The sequence below is a fragment of the Cucurbita maxima genome, unplaced genomic scaffold (assembly GCF_002738345.1).
Source record: "Cucurbita maxima cultivar Rimu unplaced genomic scaffold, Cmax_1.0 Cma_Scf00017, whole genome shotgun sequence".
Classification (NCBI taxonomy): Eukaryota; Viridiplantae; Streptophyta; class Magnoliopsida; order Cucurbitales; family Cucurbitaceae; genus Cucurbita; species Cucurbita maxima.
In genome coordinates this window covers 3,657,349-3,677,386 of record NW_019272033.1, presented here as the reverse complement: position 1 = coordinate 3,677,386, position 20,038 = coordinate 3,657,349, and the positions used below count along the sequence as shown (strand labels likewise).

The 20,038-nt window shown below is 35.8% G+C and overlaps 4 protein-coding genes and 1 long non-coding RNA gene across 6 annotated transcripts; 3 read left to right on the top strand and 2 right to left on the bottom strand.

Annotated features, from left to right (window-relative positions):
• Nucleotides 1–1,687: 1,687 nt before the first annotated feature.
• On the top strand, nucleotides 1,688–4,162 carry LOC111492429 (long-chain-fatty-acid--AMP ligase FadD26-like). The gene is made up of 2 exons (XM_023141768.1): nucleotides 1,688–2,118; nucleotides 2,694–4,162. Exons 1-2 carry the CDS (start codon nucleotides 1,688–1,690, stop codon nucleotides 4,159–4,161), a joined length of 1,899 nt encoding a protein of 632 aa, XP_022997536.1. The 3' UTR covers nucleotide 4,162.
• A 2,468-nt stretch (nucleotides 4,163–6,630) lies between these two features.
• On the top strand, nucleotides 6,631–8,131 carry LOC111492398 (zinc-finger homeodomain protein 5-like). Its single transcript, XM_023141731.1, has one exon. The coding sequence runs from the start codon at nucleotides 6,927–6,929 to the stop codon at nucleotides 7,965–7,967; it is 1,041 nt and encodes a 346-aa protein (XP_022997499.1). The 5' UTR covers nucleotides 6,631–6,926; the 3' UTR covers nucleotides 7,968–8,131.
• A 2,746-nt stretch (nucleotides 8,132–10,877) lies between these two features.
• On the bottom strand, nucleotides 10,878–12,159 carry LOC111491955. The gene is made up of 2 exons (XR_002719801.1): nucleotides 12,041–12,159; nucleotides 10,878–11,609 (listed from the first exon to the last, which is right to left on the bottom strand). It is a non-coding gene; the product is annotated as an uncharacterized LOC111491955 (long non-coding RNA).
• A 136-nt stretch (nucleotides 12,160–12,295) lies between these two features.
• LOC111491859 lies at nucleotides 12,296–18,867 on the top strand. Of its 2 annotated transcripts, none has more exons than XR_002719772.1 (4): nucleotides 12,296–12,504; nucleotides 12,617–12,745; nucleotides 12,826–12,925; nucleotides 18,527–18,867. XR_002719772.1 is itself a non-coding variant. In XM_023140923.1 (4 exons), exons 1-4 carry the CDS (start codon nucleotides 12,388–12,390, stop codon nucleotides 18,548–18,550), a joined length of 333 nt encoding a protein of 110 aa, XP_022996691.1. In that variant the 5' UTR covers nucleotides 12,296–12,387; the 3' UTR covers nucleotides 18,551–18,867. The 2 variants fall into 2 exon arrangements, 1 of the variants encoding a protein (XP_022996691.1); XM_023140923.1 differs by having other exon boundaries at nucleotides 12,863–12,925.
• LOC111491860 (protein RADIALIS-like 4) lies at nucleotides 13,285–15,729 on the bottom strand. Its single transcript, XM_023140924.1, has 2 exons — nucleotides 14,655–15,729; nucleotides 13,285–13,573 (listed from the first exon to the last, which is right to left on the bottom strand). Exons 1-2 carry the CDS (start codon nucleotides 14,930–14,932, stop codon nucleotides 13,546–13,548), a joined length of 306 nt encoding a protein of 101 aa, XP_022996692.1. The 5' UTR covers nucleotides 14,933–15,729; the 3' UTR covers nucleotides 13,285–13,545.
• Nucleotides 18,868–20,038: the final 1,171 nt, after the last annotated feature.

Sequence of the window (20,038 nt, the reverse complement as noted above, 5' to 3'; positions counted from 1 at the left end):
CACGTTTCTAAGATGCATCTTTACAAAATTCCAGATAATGTCAGTCAGCTCAAAATCATCGTCTGTCGAGCGATCTTATATACTTGAATTCAATTTTTTTTTTTTTTAATAAAAAAAACATAAATTAAATTTGCAATTTTGAAAGTTTTAAAACCAAATCTCAAAATTTAATGACTTTTTACCTAATTTTGGGATATTACAAAGAAAGGGTGATATGAAGACGGTAGAGTTGTCGAATGAAAATATGGCCCAATTTGGGAACTTTTGGCACAATCATTTAATTAGTTTGGGTTTGTTCATGCTTAAATTGGGATCATCACAAAATAAAGAAAGAGACTTATTACTAACTACCCATGTTCTTTCAGGGTTTTTAAGATCGATTTTGTTTGGATAGCTAAGTTTCTCCATCAGCATGTTCTAGATACTCTTGATTCCACTCATAAAGTTGCTGCAGGGCTAAAGCCTTTCTGAGCATGCATTGTCTTATCCCGTTTATTAGGTGCGTCTACGATTCTGGTTCTGTTTTGGGCAGGCTAGTTCCAGTCCCTAAGTAAGAGGCATAGTGTTTCATACAATTCAGGGACGGAGAAACCTCGAAGAACTCCTCTTCGTTCATTTACGACACATGGAGTGGCAATGACTTGCATAATTCAAGTGAAAAGGAGTCGTTGTCTTGCACAAGTCAAAATAACAATTCAAGTCCATCACTAGTAAATATTGTACTTTAACTTATTACGTATTACTATCAGTCTCAGTCTCACGATTTTAAAACGCTTTTGTTAAGGAGAGGTTTCCACACCCTTATAAGGAATCTTTTGTTTCCCTCTCTAACCAATGTTAGATCTCATAGACTAAATAATGACAAATTTTAAAGTACATAGACTAAATTGTTATGCAATTGAAAGTAAAATTACCAAATTCCCGACCATCTACCCCTTCTTACTCTAGACGGGTCATAGAGTTTAGGGATGAGTCGGACGACTAGATCTGATTGATCAATCAACATAAGATGATACGTCACCCAATATGAATGAAGATAATATGGCTGTTTTCATTTGTCAGATTGCCGGGGTGATCGGTAGGGTTTGCTTCTTCTTCATCTTAGTTATTATCACAAGCCAGATTCTGAAAACACATAATTTTATAATGTTCTCTTCTATTTCCTATGGCGTCTGTTTGTAGTTGGCAGCTTTCATTTCAATATCACATATTCTTATGGTATATCCCTTTATACTCCTTCCCTTCTCTTCCTTATCCTCAATAATTCATTCAATATTAACCTTTTTCCTTTTCTTTTTCTATTTTATTTTAATAAATTTAGATGCTTTAACGGGTTGAAATGTTTGATTAATCCACCGCACCTAAATGGTGTGAAAGTTATCCGGGTTATAATCATATAAATTTATTACTGAATATCCTTAACAATGTGTAATAGCTCAACCCCACCAGTACTAGATATTGTCCGCTTTAGCCCATTATGTGAGAGACTCACTGTGATTAAATAAACATTTTTAGTTAAATTTATCTATGAAAATAATATTGGTGCCCTTTTAGACCACCAAAAGTTGAAAAGTATTTATTGTAATTTAGACAAAATAAAGGGACTAACCAGCAATTTACCTACGCTTTTTTAAGTATAAATTGGCCAATATGCGGCAAATCAGTTTCAAAGAAGAGAGAACAGATAATGTCGTACGAGAATTTTGATCCCATATTCCCGGACCAGCCGGTGGTTGACTTGTATCTTCCGGTTTGGGCGAGCCTTCCGGCGTTCCGGTCGAAGCCAGCGTTCATCTGGTCGGAAGACGGAACCGCCGACGTCCTGAATGAAGGCTCATTTCTAACATACGGACAACTTCACGACTCCGTTCAGTTCATCTCCGAGCAGTTGATCCGCCAGGTAAGGCGGCGCGACACGGTAATTGTATTGTGCTCGCCAGGACTCGACCTTGTCCAGCTCATCTATGGCTGTCAAAGAGCTGGCCTTGTGAGCGTCCCAATCAGCCCGCCCGACCCTTGTTTTGAGAATGAAAATTGTCACCATTTTGCAAGAGCCCTCTCGCAGACTAAGCCCCGCGCCGTCATAGCTCACGAACCTTACATCGTTAGCGTGTTCCGGTATGTTTTGAACTATCGTAAAACTTAGTTTATAGATTAGGGTGTCTACCGAATATTTGTTGAAACCATCCACCTATTCAATTATAAAATAAGAATTATAGTGAAATTCTCCATTTATAATCGTTATAAATTATTAAAAAATAGAAATTATATAATCAAATAAATTATAAAAAAATATATAGAATATTTGCTGAAAAGATCCACTCATAGTGAAATTCTCTATTTATAATACTTATAAATTATTTAAAAAATAGAAATTATATAATCAAATAGATATAATATCTATGATAAATTGTAATCAAATGTAATATTTATTATAAATCGTAATGAAATATAATATCTATGATAAATCGTAATAAAATGTTAAATATCATACAATATATTTATATGTATTAAAAAGTTAAATATAATATATATACCGTAAAATATCCTTAATTATGATATTTGTTTATAATAAAAAGGTCAAACATTTTATAATATATATATATATATCTTTTTTTTTATAATAAAAAATGAAACATGATATATATATTCAATATTAAATATACTCTTTTATTTTATTTATTATTGTATAGATACCTCTCTTCGTCCCAGATAGACGGGAAGTTGGCATTGTTGTTGCAGAGCGTGCAATGGATATCAATGGAGACTTTAAGAACTTGCACGGCGGCGGAGGCCGATCAAGTGGTTTCAGTAATTTCTAGTAAAGATCGGCCCTTCTTTTATCACTCCAATTCCTCATACTACGGCTGTAAGCCAGAGGAGCCTTATCTAATCCAATACACCTCAGGAGCCACCGGAATTCCAAAGCCGGTGGTGGTTACAGCCGGCGCCGCTGCTCACAACGTCCGAGCGGCGAGAAAAGCCTATGACTTAAACCCAAACGACGTTATCGTCTCATGGCTCCCACAGTACCACGACTGTGGCCTCATGTTCCTTCTCTTAACCGTCGTCAGTGGCGCTACGTGCGTACTAACCTCTCCTATCTCCTTCGTCACCCGTCCAATCACATGGCTCCACCTCATCACTACCTTCAAAGCCACGTGCACTCCCGTGCCGTCTTTCACTCTCCCACTCGTCCTCAAGCGGGTGAAGGAAGAAACTCCTCCGGGTGGGGATTTGGATTTGTGCTGTTTGAGGAATTTGATTTTGATTAATGAACCGGTTTACCGGTCGGGAGTCGAGGAGTTTGTGGATGTGTTTAAGGCGGTCGGGCTGAACCCGGGTTGCGTTTCGCCTTCGTACGGTTTGGCGGAGAATAGCACTTTTGTTTCGACGGCGTGGAGCGGCGGAGAAGGAGGCCTGCGGCGGTGCTTCCCGGCGATGCCGAGTTACCGGAAGTTGTTGCCGTGTGCAAGGCTGACGGATGGATCGTCGGCGGAGATTGAGGTGGTGGTTGTTAACGGCGAGACAGGGGAGATGGTCGACGACGGCGTTGAAGGAGAGATTTGGATCTCGTCGCCGAGTAATGCCTCAGGTTACCTCGGCCATCCATTGCTAACCAGAGACACATTCCACTGCAAACTCAGTAACAAATCAAGCCATAAATTCGTCCGTACCGGCGACAGAGGAGTAATCAAAGGCGCCGATCGGTTCCTCTTCGTGATCGGACGGTGTTCAGACGTCATTACACTCACCAACAACCAAGAAATCCACCCTCATTACATCGAATCCATAGCTTACAACAATTTCTCCGCCTATCTCCGAGGCGGCTGCCTCGCCGCCATCAAGGTATCCGATACGATCGCCGTCGTGGCCGAAATGCAGAGAGAGGACAAAAACGACGCGGAAACGCTGAGGCAAATCTGCGAAGGGATTAGAAAAGCGGCGTTGATTGAAGAGGGAATTGAGTTAGGGCTTGTGGTTCTGGTGAAAAGGGGAAACGTCCCTAAAACGACGTCGGGGAAGGTAAAGAGATGGTTGGCGAAGGAGAAGCTGGCCGGCGGCGGAATGAGCGTGTTAATGGCCGTCAAATTTGGAACAATTTGCGGCGTTACGAAGGATTTAGATGGAAATCGTCCACTTCTGCTCTCGCTTCTTTAATTTTCATAAACACTCCCTTGTGTGATTAATACACAAAAAAAAAAAATATAAATATAAATAAATAAATAAATAAGGCTCTCTGCTTTTCTTGGTTATCAGTTTGTAGCATTAGGCCCATTGGAAATATCCTGACGTCGTTTATGGGCCCATCATAAACTAACAAACAAAACAAAATTGGGCCTAATTTTCCGAAGTTTATGGGCCCATCATAAACTAACAAACAAAACACAATTGGGCCTAATTTTCCGAAGTCGTTTATGGGCCCATCATAAAGTGTGGAGTTAAAATATTAGAAATTAAAAAATTACAAGCATCAATGAGTGATTATTGGGATTATAATTTAAATTAATAATCAATTATTTGAATCATGATTGTATTACAAAAAGTGAAAGTGAAAGTTAAGCTAAATTAATAATAAAAAAAAAATCTCGACCACCCAAACATATAAACTTCAAATTAAGCATGTCTGACTTAAAAAAAATTTATATAGACAACCTACAGAAAAATATATGCATACATATGAGTGAGGACAAATTATCTATAATCGAGACCTGTATTGGTAGCACGGTTGCCGGACATATAGAGCCGGATCCAAATTTGAAATTAAAATAATAATAATAAAACCGTAAGAGTAAGAGAAGTACCAAAGCAAAGACAAATAAAAGGCATCGATTGTATCACACAAAGGTGGAAGACATTGGCTGAGCTAAGCGCGCTGCTCCAATCCCGGTTCCTCTAATTTTAAATTTTATTAGTATATATATATTATTTATTTATTTTATTTTATTGTTAAATGATTAATGAAAAAAATAGAGCGTCACGTAATAATAATGATGAGTTAAGGTATTTAATCGTTATTTTGTAATTTCATGCATGGTTTGGTTTGAATATTATGGGACCAATATAATATACCAACAAATGGAACGAGGTCACCTACACAACAACAAAACAAATAAATTAAATTAGACTGAACATTGGAAAGCAAAAGCAAAATATTGAATAACATCATATAATAATTATTCCAGCCAAAATAATTTGTAAATAAAAAAAAAATTACAATATTTTATTTATTATTATTATTATTATTATTATTATTTGTGTGTGTGTGTGTGTAAATAATAATAAAAGTCATAAATGATCTTTCCTACCTATTTCACTCACTTTAGTCCTTAACACTTTAAAATATTATAATTTATATATTTCAAATTTAAATGTTCAATATTTTCCCACCACAAGTTCACGTTTTTTTTTCTACCATAATTCATTCTTCATTAATCAATTTCAACACCTAACTTGCTACATTAATGTCGAAAATACTTCCTCTATGCAAAGACCTACTTCTTAGGTACAACAAATAAATTAAATCAAAACATAACAGTCTACATTACATATAAATTTAATACTATCTATTACGTTGGCTTAAACTTTGAATTTTGTATTTAAAAACTTATTGCTCTTCTAGAGCTAGAATTTAAAGTTTTAAGATTTATTTACGTGAGATTCCTCGTTTAAGAGAGGAACAAAACATTTTTTATAAGACGTGAAAATCTCTTCCTAACAAACGCGTTCTTAAACCATGAGGTTGACGACAATATGTAACGAGCCATAGTGGACAATATCTGCTAGCGATGGGCTTAGGCTATTACAAATGATATTAGAGCATGGGGTGGATTGTGAGATCCCACATTGGTTGGAGTGGGGAACGAAACATTTCTTGTAAGGGAGTGGAAACCTCTTCTCTCTCTTGTAGATGCGTTTTGACAGCGATACATAATGGGTCAAAACGAACGATACTAGCAGTGGGCTTGAGCTGTTACAAATTGTATTAAAGGCAGACACTAGGCGTTGTTAAGACGATCCCAACCAAATAAATAGTGGTTAAGGAAGGAAAGATTAGGGTTTAGGGGGGTAAGAGGGGAGGGAAGGGAATATGAAAGCAAAGTAACGTCGCATCAAAGGGGAGGGGGGTATGAGTATAGGCGTACAGGCATTGTGATGGACCATGGTAAAGTGCGTAGAGAGAGAGAGCAATAATGAAGGGGGTGGGTTCTGGGTCCCATTATGGCAGGGCGTGGGAGAGGGATGAACATGACGTTGTCGGTTGTTTTTGTGTAATGCCCTTCCCTTTGGGTGCCATTTTAGCTTTTCCAAAATTCCCCAATTACCCTTTCCCCCCTTCCCCCACCCCCACCCTCTTCTCCCTTCTCCTTCGCTTCTCCTTAAGCAACCAAACTGTCCCTTGTTGGAACCCCTTCAAGCATCTCCCNATTCCCCCCACCCCCTCTCTCTCTCTCTCTCTCTCTCTCTCTCTCTCTCTCTCTCTCTCTCTCTCTCTCTCTCTCTCTCTCTCTCTCTCTCTCTCTCTCTCTCTCTCTCTCTCTCTCTCTCTCTCTCTCTCTCTCTCTCTCTCTCTCTCTCTCTCTCTCTCTCTCTCTCTCTCTCTCTCTCTCTCTCTCCCCCTCTCTCTCTCTCTCTCTCTCTCTCTCTCTCTCTCTCTCTCTCTCTTCAGACTTCATTGTTCATGCTCCTCTAAACTGGCTTCCGATTCTCACTTACAAGCCACAACCCTCCCCCTTTGGTCCCACTAATTCCTTGTAATTTTCTAATTTCATGGAGTTTTTTTGATAAATCAGCATGCAGGGAGTTCGATTACTTTGATTTAGCTTCCTCGATCTTCGTTTTTGAAGCTCTAATCTGCGAGATCTGAGATTTTGTTCATTAATCTCTGTGTGTGTGTGCGCTTAGGGTTTTCGAAATTTACTTCCATGGATATCAGAGAGCAGGAGAAGGACGTAATAATACCTGCGGCTTCTGCCGGTGGTGGTTACGCTCATATTTTTGGGGAAACCTCGTCCGGAGGAGTCGTCGACCGGAGAATAGAGTCGATTCATAATGGCTCTCATCATCATATCCAAACCGACCTCCACGATTCCGACTGTGTTGCGGCTACTGCAGAGAATATTGGCAATGGCGGCGGCGTCAGTGGCGGCGGCGGTGGTAGCGGCGGAGTTAGCGGCGGAGGCGGAGGCGGAGGCGGAGGTGGAGGTGGAGGTAGTTTTTCATCTGGCGGTAGATCCAAGGCGCGGGGGGCGGGTTCTGGAGTTAGGTATAGAGAATGTTTGAAGAATCACGCGGCGAGCGTTGGGGGGAATATATACGATGGATGCGGAGAGTTTATGCCAAGCGGAGAAGACGGAACCCTAGAGGCTCTAAAATGCGCCGCTTGTGAATGTCACCGGAACTTCCACCGGAAAGAAATCCACGGCGAGAGTCAATTAAACATCAGTCCTAATTACAGAAGAGGACTAATGCTCAACCATCTCCAACTTCCTGCGCCATTGCCGTCCCCTTCCGCTCTCCACGGCCACCATAAATTCTCCATGGCATTGAACCTCCATTCCAGTCCTAATGCTCCGATAATCGCTCCAATGAACGTCGCCTACGGCGGCGGCGGCGGAACCGAGTCTTCCAGCGAGGATTTGAACGTTTTCCATTCGAATGCCGAGGTGATGCCGCCGTCTTCGTTCTCCCTCAAAAAGCGGTACCGTACAAAGTTCACACAAGAACAAAAGGATCGGATGCTGGAGTTCGCCGAGAGAGTCGGATGGAGGATACAAAAGCAAGACGAAGAAGACGTCGAAAGATTCTGTAGCGATGTGGGAGTGAAACGGCAAGTCCTCAAAGTCTGGATGCACAACAACAAAAACACAGTGAAGAAGCCGATCGAAAATCACGAACCTGAACCTGCCGCCGCCACCGTCGCCGTCGACGTCGGCACCTGCACCGTCGTCACAAGTGAATCGTAAGCCAATGCCAGAAGAAGAAGAAGAAGGTAAGAATCACGTAAAATTAATTAGGGGAATATAAGGTTTTATATTAATTCAAAGAATATTAAGACAATTTCATGTCAGACAGACCTTTTGTGATTCTTCCTCTTAATTAATTTTAAGCCCTCAATTATTTATGGTTTTAATTTTTTATTATTTAATTTATTTTCTGACCAATGGGGCCTTTTCTTAAGCCCTTCAATTTCCACTTAAAATAAATTCCCTCTACTAAATCAAATGGTCCAAACCCTGACACACTCGCATTATTGTATTTTTCATCATAAATAATATATATTTTTTAAATTCTTTAATTTCAAATTCTAAAAAAAATATTCTTTTAATGTATTATGATCTCTCTTATATTTAATTTATAAAGTAATAATAAATGTAAAATGTAAGTTAGTTATTTGTGGACAAGTAAAAGTTTCTCAAAATAAAACTTTCCAAATTAGTTTATGCATCTAATAACCCTTTATTTTCTTATCCATTATGTCTCCATTAATTACTCCAATAATTAACCAATAAATTATTTACTTTATGTTAATTAGTTTTTAAAATGGGTTCTAAATCATATCTCATATAATAGACATGGAAAGCAACATGGGTATTGATAATTGAAGTTTTGAGATGCATGCACCTATTCTTTTTTTAAAAATATTGAACAAAATTTTGTCTTTTACGAACAAAAAATTAATTTTTTTTTTTTTTTTTGAGAAATAAAAATGTTGGGGCCGTGAAGAGTTGTACTTAGATTAAGTTAGATGAGGTTGAATTATAACATAAGTGGAAATTGATTTTTGAAAAATAAGCTAAATGAATATTTTAAATATTGTATATATAATAGATATTTTAAATGGTTTAGAAAATGAATTAAAAAAAAAAAGAATTAAAAAATTAATGGTGAGGGCCCCAAAAGAGTCCTTTGGATTTGGAGGGATGTGTGAGATTGAGTGTGATGTATAAAGCTGATTTGACTTGAAGCTTTATTTATTTATGGTTGAAAAATAGGGGAGGGGTACATACAAAATAGGGCTACGCATAGCCTACACAAAATATATATTTTTTTAATTTAACCCTTAATTTAAAATATTTTTTAGACTCAATTTATTTAAATGAAAATTAAATTCAAAGGTAAAATTATAATTTTATCTTATAGAATTTTAACTATTCGAGAGTGATATTACACTTCAGAAAAGATAGTGAAATTAAAAAGGTGTATAATAGGTGGTAAAGTTCGAAAATATGTTAATTAAAAATAATTTTTATTCTTAAAATTAATATTTTAGTTTGCAAACTTAAAATAAATTAGTTTAAATAGTGCAGGAGCTGATGTGGCAATTTTTTAAAAATAATTTTTTTGGTCGAGGTGGCATTACCCCCTTTCTCCCCTCTTTTGAACAGTTCCGTCGGTCATTCCTTCATTGGAGGAATGGAATCAGGTGGGAGTAAATTTGATTTGAGGGAAGCAAAAGGGAGTTGATTGGACGGAGGAAGTTGCAGACGGTGGTTTTATGATCCATCTGTTGAAGAGCAAGTGACAAGGGCTCGTAGAGTATTGGTCTCACACGTTAAAGGCGGCGGCAGCGGCGGAAGTGGTCTCTGCGACGACCATCACAGTGTGGCGGCGGCGTTGCAAAGATGAGAAGGTGAAAGATTATTCTGTTTATTTAATTTGATAATCGTTGCAGAAATGCTGAACTCATCACCCTACTTTCTTCTAGATTTGTTCCCCAAATCCATCATTTTTGGCACTAATTTCCATGCTTTTTTAAAATTCATTTTCCCGAGATTTCACCTCGTTTGAATGTAAAAAAAAAAATATATATATATTTATTTATTATATTACTAAATTAATAAAAATATCATCTACCTAAAAAATACTTTTAAACTTAAAAAATATATTTTCTGTTAGTTTTAGTTAATATTTTGTTTAAAATATATTCATAATTTTTTTAAAGATTTTAAAAAATATCAATTTAATTTTTAAAATGGCTAAAGTTATATATTTATAAACTTTCAAACATAGTGTTAAAAAGTTCATAGACGGTTTGGTTTTTATGGTTATTTTTTAATGCTATTTTTAAAATTAATAATTTAATAAGTAGGTAGAAGAAAATAATAATAATAATCATTGTAATTATTAAAATAATCTATGCATGGCAATATTATTATTAAACGATAAGATACATTAGATTTATGTGTCGGAAAATATCGAACCCATCTTATAATGATGGGTAGTTATGACGTGGAACATTATAATGTTTTTTTAAACAAACCTCAACCTGTTATTTTCAGCCTTTTTGGTTTATTTAATTATTGATAATTTGGGAGTTGTATTATATTTATTGTTATTTTCAGCTTCAATATTTATTTTTTAAAAATATTTAAAATCTCTACTTCTTGGTTAGTTTAATTATTGATAATTGTAAAACTCTATTAATTTTTTTCAGAAAAATACTTTTAAATGGTTTTAATAAAATGTTATCCCTTTTATTTGAGTGTTTTCAAAATCAAAATTCAATTAAAAAAAAAATTGTCTTGTTTATGAAATGTTGCTAAACATTTAAATGTATACTTCTGCAGATGCATTTTAATAAAACGGGCATATTTTAAAAATTAAAAATCAAATATTTATTAAATGGAGCAAAATAACAAATTACTTACAATGGTATTTTTTAAGGAATCATTTAGAACAATTTTATGGGTAGAATATTTTTAAATAATTACAATGAAATAATTTAGGATCAAAATAATTTTTTAAAAACATTTATTCAATTTAAATTATTGAATTTTATAATTATGCAAATGATATATTTTAATAATAAATTGGAGATGTAGCTCATATGCTAGAATACTTGCTTTGCATGCAAGAGGTACGAGAATTGATAATTTGCATCTTGCATCTCCATTTTAGATGGGTTTGGATCAAATTCAAAGGCCCTAAATCCATGGCCAAATATTGATGCAAAACTGAGTAACTTATAAACGAACCTGAATATGACGAGTATTCCTTAGCCGTTGGAACATGTCGTTTGCCTTGTGTTTCACATATATTTGACTAATGAATTGGGAGTAGAGTGCTTGCTTAGCATGCAAGAGGTACGGGAATAATGAATTAGGGATGTGGCTCATATGGTAGAGTGCTTGCTTAGCATGTAAGTTACAGGATCGATACCATGCCTCTCCATTTTGTAAGAGCCACAGTTCATAACATGAATATAACGTAACTTATAAACAGACCTGATTATGACGAGTGTTCCTTAGCCGTTAGGATATGTCGTGCCTTGTGTTTCCCATATATTTGAATAATGAATTGGGGAGGCAGCTCATATGATAGAGCACTTGCTTAGCATGCAAGAAGTACGGGGATCGATACCCTGCATCTCCATTTCTTGTGTTTATAATGTACCATATAAGAGTAGTGTTCATAAATACCTCCTAATATGGATGGAAATTTTGCGCTGAATATGACGAGTAATCCCTAAATCCATGGCCAAATATCGATGCAAAAAACTGAGTATGTTGTAAACAGACCTGAATACACGAGTGTTCCTTAGCCGCTGGAGTTTGCCTTGCGTTTCTTGACAGCAACTGAGCGAAGATCCAAATCAAGCTGAAATGCTTGAAAAAAGGACAGATACGGAGGGGAAATTATCAGCCACCGAATACACAGAAAACAGATCCAAACCAAAAAATGAAGAGAATCGACACAGAACACATAATCAAAGAGAATTTACAGATAAAGAATACATTGAACAGAGCCAAAATCAGCCATTCAATACACAGGTAACAGACGCAAACCTAAAATCAAACGCAAAATTGAAGAGAATTTACACAGAACATATACTGAACGACAATATCAGCTAAATAATACAACGAGCAGCGTCTAAATCAATCACCGAATATAAAAATCCCAAACTCAAACCCAAAAGCGAAGAAAATTTACAGCAGGAGAATCAAAATACTAGAAGAAATTTTGGAAAACTCATTCCAAGAATCAAAATGCACAAGAAGAAGAGCGCAAGATCTATTAAGAACGGAAGAGAGAATACCACTTTGCCCTAGCTTGAGAGAAGGAGAAAATTGAAGAGAGCCGTAGGAAAAGAAGCGAAATAGAAGAAACTAGTTTTTGTAAGCTTCCATTTCTCTGTATTTATGTTGCCGTAATCAACGGCCGAGATCTAATCGTCAGATATATTTCCAATTGTATACGTGACCAACGGTCAGGATTTTAAGGTGGCTTCCCAAGCTATCAACAAAAGGGAGACCTGAACGTCTTGGCGCGCCACACTTCGATTTCCCGCCAATTCGTCTTCTTCTAATCGAGAGAAGAATCAATACAAATCAATCGTCTCTTCTTCCATCTCCACCTTCTGCTTCGAGCTTATTGTGCCTTTCAATGGCTTCTTCCTCCAATCCCTCATTCTTGCTTCATCTGCTACTCGTTCAACGTTGTTTATTCCATTGGATTCCTGGCGTTCATGCTGCACTCTCGCCCTGTTTTCACCGTCTACAGGTCCGTATCATAAATAGCAGTTCCGTGTCGATTCTGGTTCTTGATGTCTGTTCACATCGAAATTTATGTTCATTCACATTTTCCTCAAACTGTTGTTCGTTTTTCAACTCAGGATGAAATGTTCGATCAGTCATTTGAATCCATTTTATCAGAAAAGTTACTCATCTCTGCTATCAGGATCTACATGCGGCAACCTCGTCTACAGGTCGGCGAAATAGAGCTCAGTGCGATGACTGATTTGGTAATTGTTCGGCTTGAAGTTAGTATTGAATCATTGATCCATAACCTTCCTCAAATTTTATTGTTTCTTTTTTACCTCAGAATTTTGAAGTGGTTTGACGGTCATCTTCTTGCACAGATTTTAGTAAAGAAGCTATTTCATTCTGTCTCAAATTTACATAACACTTATCAAGAAGTTACGGTATGACTCTTCAATCACTATTTATTTTTCGTTTGTTCACTTATTATTCTGGCTCTAAATGTTCTGTTGATCACTTGGCTGATGAAACGCTGGTGAGTAAATAATTGAATTGATCCCTCCACTCTATACTGATTAGACGTAACAATAACATTTGCGAGCCTGAAGAATAGGAGTATCATTTGAAGATATAAACAAAAAAAGCAAACGTATATATGGCATGATATTCTTTTCTTTTGAAATAATTGGTGCACTCTGTGATACATCATCTTTTTACAGTTCGAATTGTCAGGTGACAAACCTTTTTATAAATATTTGTGAGTTTTTTATTCTCTGTAGTTCGATTGTGCTGCAAAAATATGGGTGCAAGATGCTCCTTTATAATGATTGGAAAGCGAATGAAACAGTACTCACACTAGTACACAAAAGCAGCATTATCGGGTACTTGAACAAACAGGTTAAGGCTTACAATAGTTTAGTTGGCTTCACAGGTTAGCATTACATGCTTGAAAGGACAAACAGAGCGGGAAAGTAGAGAAACACTGACACCAAGCATATTCTCGTAATTATCGAGAACAACGCTTCTGCAGCTCTTATTATATCATCGGTATAATACCTCTTCTTTATTGGAGCTTTAGATTCTTCATGAGCCTGCAATAGTTCAAAGAGAACGATAGAAAGCTTTGTTAAATGTTTCTAAATGTGAATATATGGACAACTAATTCTACTAGGAAGCAGTGGTATACTTCACGGCGAGTTCTTGGGCCTACTTGATGTTTAATTAACGCAACCCACGTTAGCTTAAAAGTTCTTTAATTAGTACTGAAGTAGATCCAAATGTTAAAGAAGGGATTTATAAATACGTAGATGTCTGAACTCAGAAATACAGGACCATGTGCATGTAATTTAAAGCATGGGAGATTCGATTTCACGTTGTCTTTTTCTTAGAAAGGGGAAGTGAGAATGCATGAATAGGAATAGCATGAAGCCTTATAAAAACAAATTTTTTTATGAGAGTTGTCGGTGTTGGGTTTAAGTTGTAGCTACTTGAGTAGGAAAAGAGAGCGTGGTACGTTAGGACACGCGGACAAGCTACTTTGTAAGAAGATGAAATAGCATCTTCTTTCTCTCCTCCGCCCACGTACTGTTCATAGAAATTCATTTGGGAATGATTATTTCCTTTTAGATAACCTTGCAGTCATTCTTGGAACTATTAGATCTATTAGATGTTAGATGAACATACTCTCCGGTATGATATGATATTATCCACTTTCAACATAAGCTCTCGTGACTTTGTTTTGAGCTTACCTAAGAGGCCTCGTTCCAATAGAAATAGTATTATTTGATTATAAATCCATGATCCTTCCCTAAATTAGTCGACGTGGGACTTTCATCTAACATTAGAAACCTGACCACAACTTCGAACTTTCAATGCATAAATGATGATAAGTGAATTGAGGATGGCTGGGTAGCAAACATGTCTAACATCTACTCAGAAAGGAAAGCTACTCTTACGATTTCTTTTGGGAGGTTGGTTCTCCTAACAAAGATGAGTATCTTTACTTGAAAAAGTTATTTTCCTAGTGCTACTGGCAAGAATCACGTTATTTTGAAGGTCTTTTCCCCTATGAGCTAAATACTCAGAGATCTTGATAACCTAACGAGAATGGAAGTAGGATAGAGACTTGACATGTGACATAAAAAAGACGCCTAAGAGTAGAAAGCTCGTTACCTCTGCTCATCACCATACACTGTACCGTTGGATACAATGGGCTTGTAGTTGGGAAGAGGTATCTTTCCAGATTCTATATGCATGAGATCTTGCACCAGGATATCATAATGCCTTTTTACTTCCTCAGCTGTTTTTCCACCCACTGTCCTGGCCACCTTTTGCCACCGGTCTGGTGTGTCCTCGGGATATAAAGCCAGAGCGTCCTCAAATTTTTTGTTTTGCTTAGGCGTCCACGAGGAGCTAGAACTGCCTGAAGATTTAAAAGGGCTTGTTGCCATTGTATAAATGAAGTTAGGATGGAAAGCTTTGAACGGCGATGATGATCTAAGTAGGTGAAAATGCTGCAAAGAAAGCCGCACGGAACAAAAAATATGGTAATAAAGAGACCTGGGCTCCGTTTTAAGAGATGGCTAAGTTGAGCTATGGTGTGAAAATGTGGGTTCTGGGTGCTTCTTATACACTCAAGGGGATGGTAGTGGGATTAAACAAGTTGAAGAATACGTTTTAGGGTGATTCCCTTTGCCTGAGGTAGTGCAAGTGACCGACCAAACGGGTCGTAAAATCTTTTCAAACACTGTTTTTTGTCTCTTATAATATCATCACGTCATCAGCAATGGGAAATTCTTGAGAATTTATAGGCTGGTGGAGGGATTAGATCCAATTCTTAGCCTAAGAAATAACACACAGATGCTGCTTTCAATATAAAACTTCCACCTTCCCTCGCTGTAGCGGGTCTTTGGATTGTTGGTTCGCTCTCCTTGCATATTTTCTTCCGCCACTTGCAATAAATTTAAGCCAAGAACGGTAGGACCATCTTTCACTACTTTTTTATACCGGAAAAAACGGCCACCATTGGTACTAGCTCTTTTTGCAACATTAGCTTTGATGTTCAAATAAACTTTTAAAAGAGCCTATAGAATGCCCCCATTCGATAGGCTCTTTAGCAATGGAAACTTTTTAGGGATGCGAAGTAGAAAAAAGTTTTCAGGGATGTGAAGTGGAGAAAGAAAAATTGACACAAGAATCTAAAAAGTACTGTGGGTTTAGCCTTTCACTTTTATTTCCTAAATATTATATAACAAATTGTGCGGCCTTGATTATTATTGTTGTTGTTCAAGAATAGTTTGGTTCTTGCTGGTCATTAATTATTTGAAGAAAAAAAATAGAGGAAATCTGTTTCTAAACTCCTGTTTTGGACTTGGGAAATCTTGTTCGCGTACATATCTATTTATTGATTAAAAAGAAAGTAAGGACTGACTTTCTTTATTTTTTATTTTTACATTTATTCGTACTTTATAAACATATAATCTTTCGCTTTTAAATATTTTATTTTATTTCTTAAATTTTATATAAAAAGAAATGGTTCTTGTTCATTCATTCATTACTGAAAAATGTTTGCGTGCTATCTTTATTTATTATTTTTTTTTATTAATCTTTTATTCGGTCATAAGCGTTTGGTTTGGTTTTTCCCTAGGCATAATTTTTGTTGGAATTTATTATTATTGTTTATTTTTTTCAATCTAATTGCTCTCTTGATGTTGCATTTCCCTCTCCCCATTATGTACAATAATAAAAAAAAAATAATGACATAAACTATTAAAACTTTGGTTCAAAATGTATTAGAGTTCATGAACATTAAGGGTAGGATTAGGGTAGGATTTTGTAACTACACAGCCTAGATATATAGAAAAATATTGGCTAAAAGACTGTTTTATTAGGAAAGTGGTTCGAAAGTCAGTGCTAAAGAGGTTGTAGTAGCCCACTAGATTAAAATTCAGGTTCCAATCTTAAACGGCCAAACAGCCCACTTAAAGTAAGAAGTAATTAAAAATATGCAACTTTTTGGCCAATATGCTAGTCAACTACATTTCTAGATTGCCTCTCGAAGTATGCAACACCTTTTCTTAAAAAGAAAATCCGTCTATATGTTATATAATCTATTTATCTGATTTCATTGGATTTAGTTTTATTGCTCCACTTGGAGTAAATTTATATTTAATAGCACTATTATTTAGACCAAAGTATTTCCTGGAAATTTTAAAAATATATTGCTTCTACGGCCGTGGCTTTGAATGGGCCAACTTTTATTTCAGGTTAAATTAAAATTTTTAAAAAAATCTAAAAAAAAAAGAACTTAATACATTTTTTTAAAAATACTATTAAATTTTTTTTAAAAAAAAAAGTTTAAAAAATAATTTCAAATTTCAAAATTTTCATTATTACTCTTATTTTTTTTAACCATTCTTTAACCAAAATATATATTTAGTCACGAATTTAAAAGCTTAATGCCCTATATTTTTTAACTGTTCCGTAGAAACTTGCATTGGGTTTGATAAATCTCCTTCTTTGAGAAGAATCTTCAACTATTGGAATCCTTCTAGGCACAATTATAATTTTGAACCTATATTGATAGAAGAAATCCTTCATGCTTGATTATTCCAGAGGATAGAAAGAAAAGGCCAATATAATTTTCTTATAACTATCAATGTAAATGGTGAAATGTTTGGGCAGGAATAAAAAGTTCTTAGCATGTTGGGCAATGACTTAATCGATAATTCTCTTATAATAATTAATTAACACAACTTGGCTGCATTTCTTTGATTTTATTCTGGAAGTATATGTGCTTTATTGTTTTTAACTGCCAATAGTAAGAATAATTGTATAGGTCTCCTTTTGGTTGATTTATACAAAATTCCTACCTTTTTTTCCGGAGTGCACTCCGACTCTGCTTTTACGTTCTCTGGACACTCTTACCCATGAAAATTTGAGAAATTAATTTTATATTGGTAACTTCTTTCTAAATGAGATGACTTTGAAGTAAATGCATTTAATTGAACATTTTACTGTGAAAACTTGTAATCTAACAAGTTAGATCTATAAACTGCCTAGTGATGATTCAGACCTGAGAGGGTAAGTAATAAAGGGCTTAGTAGAACCGTCATATTCTTAGCATTTAATATTCTACTAGTTTTTAGTCAATTAAATATGGTAATTAAGGTAGTTTCTAGTGAAATAGACCATGCAAACTAGTCCAAAGACTCACAAATATACTAAAAAATGCTAATGACGATTATAAGTTAGATTTGTAATTAGCTATCTAATTAACATCCCATACAATCTAACCATTTTAACTAGAGTTTATTAGAGAAAAAGATTTTCTTGATTTTGGATCACGGTTAGAAATAAATGTTAATATTTAGAAAGATTTTATTTGATAGGGTCATTGTAAAGTATATTTAAGACGAAGTAGCACCTTTTGTTTTGTGTGTATTTCTTTTCTACATTTGATATCAATTACGTTTTCTTGAAGTATGACTTTGACGAAGTGAAAGAAAGAGAGAGTAGAGAAATATTGAACACATCAAGGAGAATTGTTATTATAGGTAAAAGTGTTCAAGAGCAATGGTATTTATAGAGTACCAACTGCCGAGTACGGTGATAAACAATCACTGCTAGCATTGATAACAATATATAGCAGTGACGTAACTACTAAACTAAGTATTAGTTACAAGAGGAGGTAATAGTAACTATTGCCTTGACACCCCCTGCAAGCCATACAACGCCCCATAGAGGAGCAAACATTAAGCTCTACTTAAATGAGATGAAATATTGTACAAACTAAGAGCATCTTCGAGTTAATCGTGTTATGATGTGATACGATTGTCTTGGAAAATCTGAACTTTATCTTCTTTGGATTTTCCCTTCTGAGCTTTTTCTCCAGATTTTAATACGTGCCTACTAGGGAGAGGTTTCTACACCCTTATAAAAAATGATTCGTTTTTCTCTCCAATTAATGCTAACATAGTTCTGGAAGTAGTATATTTACTAATGTGATGTTTTGATAACTTTTGGGGGTGAAGCTATTCTTGCAGATACGCAAGCTTAACAAGGCTTAACAAAGTCAAGATCGAAACCAAAATCCTCCGGTCCTTGGAATGATGCAAGAGATGACAGAAATAGTGTAAGATATGAGCTTTTTGTGAGCACTTAGATTGAACACAAACTCCCAGCACAGTTCAAGAAGCTTTAGGAAGACAGCTAAATGGAAAGCATCCACTCTAGAGGAGTCACAAGCTCTTAAAAAAGGCATTGTTGGATGTGGATGGTTAAATACTCTTCAGGTACTCCTCTCTATTGCAACAAATATAAATGGACCAATTATTTCAACTTTATGTGAAAAATATTCTTCTCAACAGTGAAGGTGGAAGAAGGGTATATGGGTATCCTTTTGAGATTTGAAGACAAATATAGTAAAGAGAAGATATCTCTTATGGTCTGAAACAGTCCCTTGAACTTGGCTTGAATCTTCAACATGTTTGTACTCGGTGTTTTCTTAGGGTGTGAACAAAAGGTTCATAAATATTTACAAACATGTTTGAAGCTGGATGTGAAGAAATCCAAGCTGCAATTTTAAAGTTTGATTTAAATCCCCTTATACATTTGCATAGAGTTATAATTTGAATGGTTGTTCTTCAGGATTTCTCATTAAAAGCTTGGATTAATATCACTATTTTTACTCAAACTAGGTTCAGTCTTCTCTAACTATAACCAAAAAACCCTTTTCCCGAGGGATGTATATTCCTTTTCGTCATGGTAACCCTGAAGATAATGTCAACCCCTAGATTTTTTTTTTTTAATTAAATATTTATAGTAGAGGCTTGTTATATTTTAATTCTTAAAATACCTATATCTTTATTACTAAAATATCTAAATACTAAATATCTTTATTTGATATAACTATTGAATTTGACTGCATTAGAGTGATCTTTCTTAGCTAACGAATATTTGTAATTTGAATTACTTTCTTTGTGATCCTGCATAAGATGGCTAAATATACTAAATAATTCTCCACAATGGTATGATATTGTCCACTTTAGTTGTCAACTTCTCCCTACCCAAGGTTATATATGCTAAGCCGTTGTTATCTCTCTCTTGCTTGCTTATATAACGTCTCTTTCAAAAATCTCTCTTTCTAAAATCTCTCTCTACCCTCGTTTTCCAAAACCTTCTTTTAAAACCGAGGCTAGAGGCTCGATCATACTGGCCGTAGGCGACGCAAGTACGAATTGGCTTAGCTCACTTGTCGTTGGAAAGTGAGTGCCGCATAATCGCTAGTCCGCTGCCTTTAAGAGTGCGATTGTGTCAAGTGGTATCTTGTCCACTTTAAATAAACCCATGACCATTCTCTAAATTAACCATTAACCGATGTGGGACTTTCATCATCCAACACCTCCCCTCGAACAAAGCACGCCTCTCCTTAATCGAGTCTCGACTCCTTTGGAGTCTTAGTCATTTTTGACTGCCTTCGTACCAATGACTACCTTCGTACCTTCGAGGAGGCTTGACTCCTTTTGGAGTCCTTTGTTCGACATTTAAGGATTTGC

What these genes read in the sequence shown, in the direction of transcription:
- LOC111492429 (XM_023141768.1), top strand. Translation starts at nt 1,688, where the DNA reads ATGTCGTACGAGAATTTTGATCCCATATTCCCGGACCAGCCGGTGGTT. An exon ending in TACATCGTTAGCGTGTTCCG is followed by an intron (nt 2,119 to 2,693) that starts GTATGTTTTGAA and finishes ATTATTGTATAG; the next exon opens with ATACCTCTCTTCGTCCCAGA.
- LOC111492398 (XM_023141731.1), top strand. Translation starts at nt 6,927, where the DNA reads ATGGATATCAGAGAGCAGGAGAAGGACGTAATAATACCTGCGGCTTCT.
- LOC111491859 (XM_023140923.1), top strand. Translation starts at nt 12,388, where the DNA reads ATGGCTTCTTCCTCCAATCCCTCATTCTTGCTTCATCTGCTACTCGTT. An exon ending in CCTGTTTTCACCGTCTACAG is followed by an intron (nt 12,505 to 12,616) that starts GTCCGTATCATA and finishes TTTTCAACTCAG; the next exon opens with GATGAAATGTTCGATCAGTC. An exon ending in ACACTTATCAAGAAGTTACG is followed by an intron (nt 12,926 to 18,526) that starts GTATGACTCTTC and finishes CTATTCTTGCAG; the next exon opens with ATACGCAAGCTTAACAAGGC.
- LOC111491860 (XM_023140924.1), bottom strand. Translation starts at nt 14,932, where the DNA reads ATGGCAACAAGCCCTTTTAAATCTTCAGGCAGTTCTAGCTCCTCGTGG. An exon ending in GTGTATGGTGATGAGCAGAG is followed by an intron (nt 13,574 to 14,654) that starts GTAACGAGCTTT and finishes GAACTATTGCAG; the next exon opens with GCTCATGAAGAATCTAAAGC.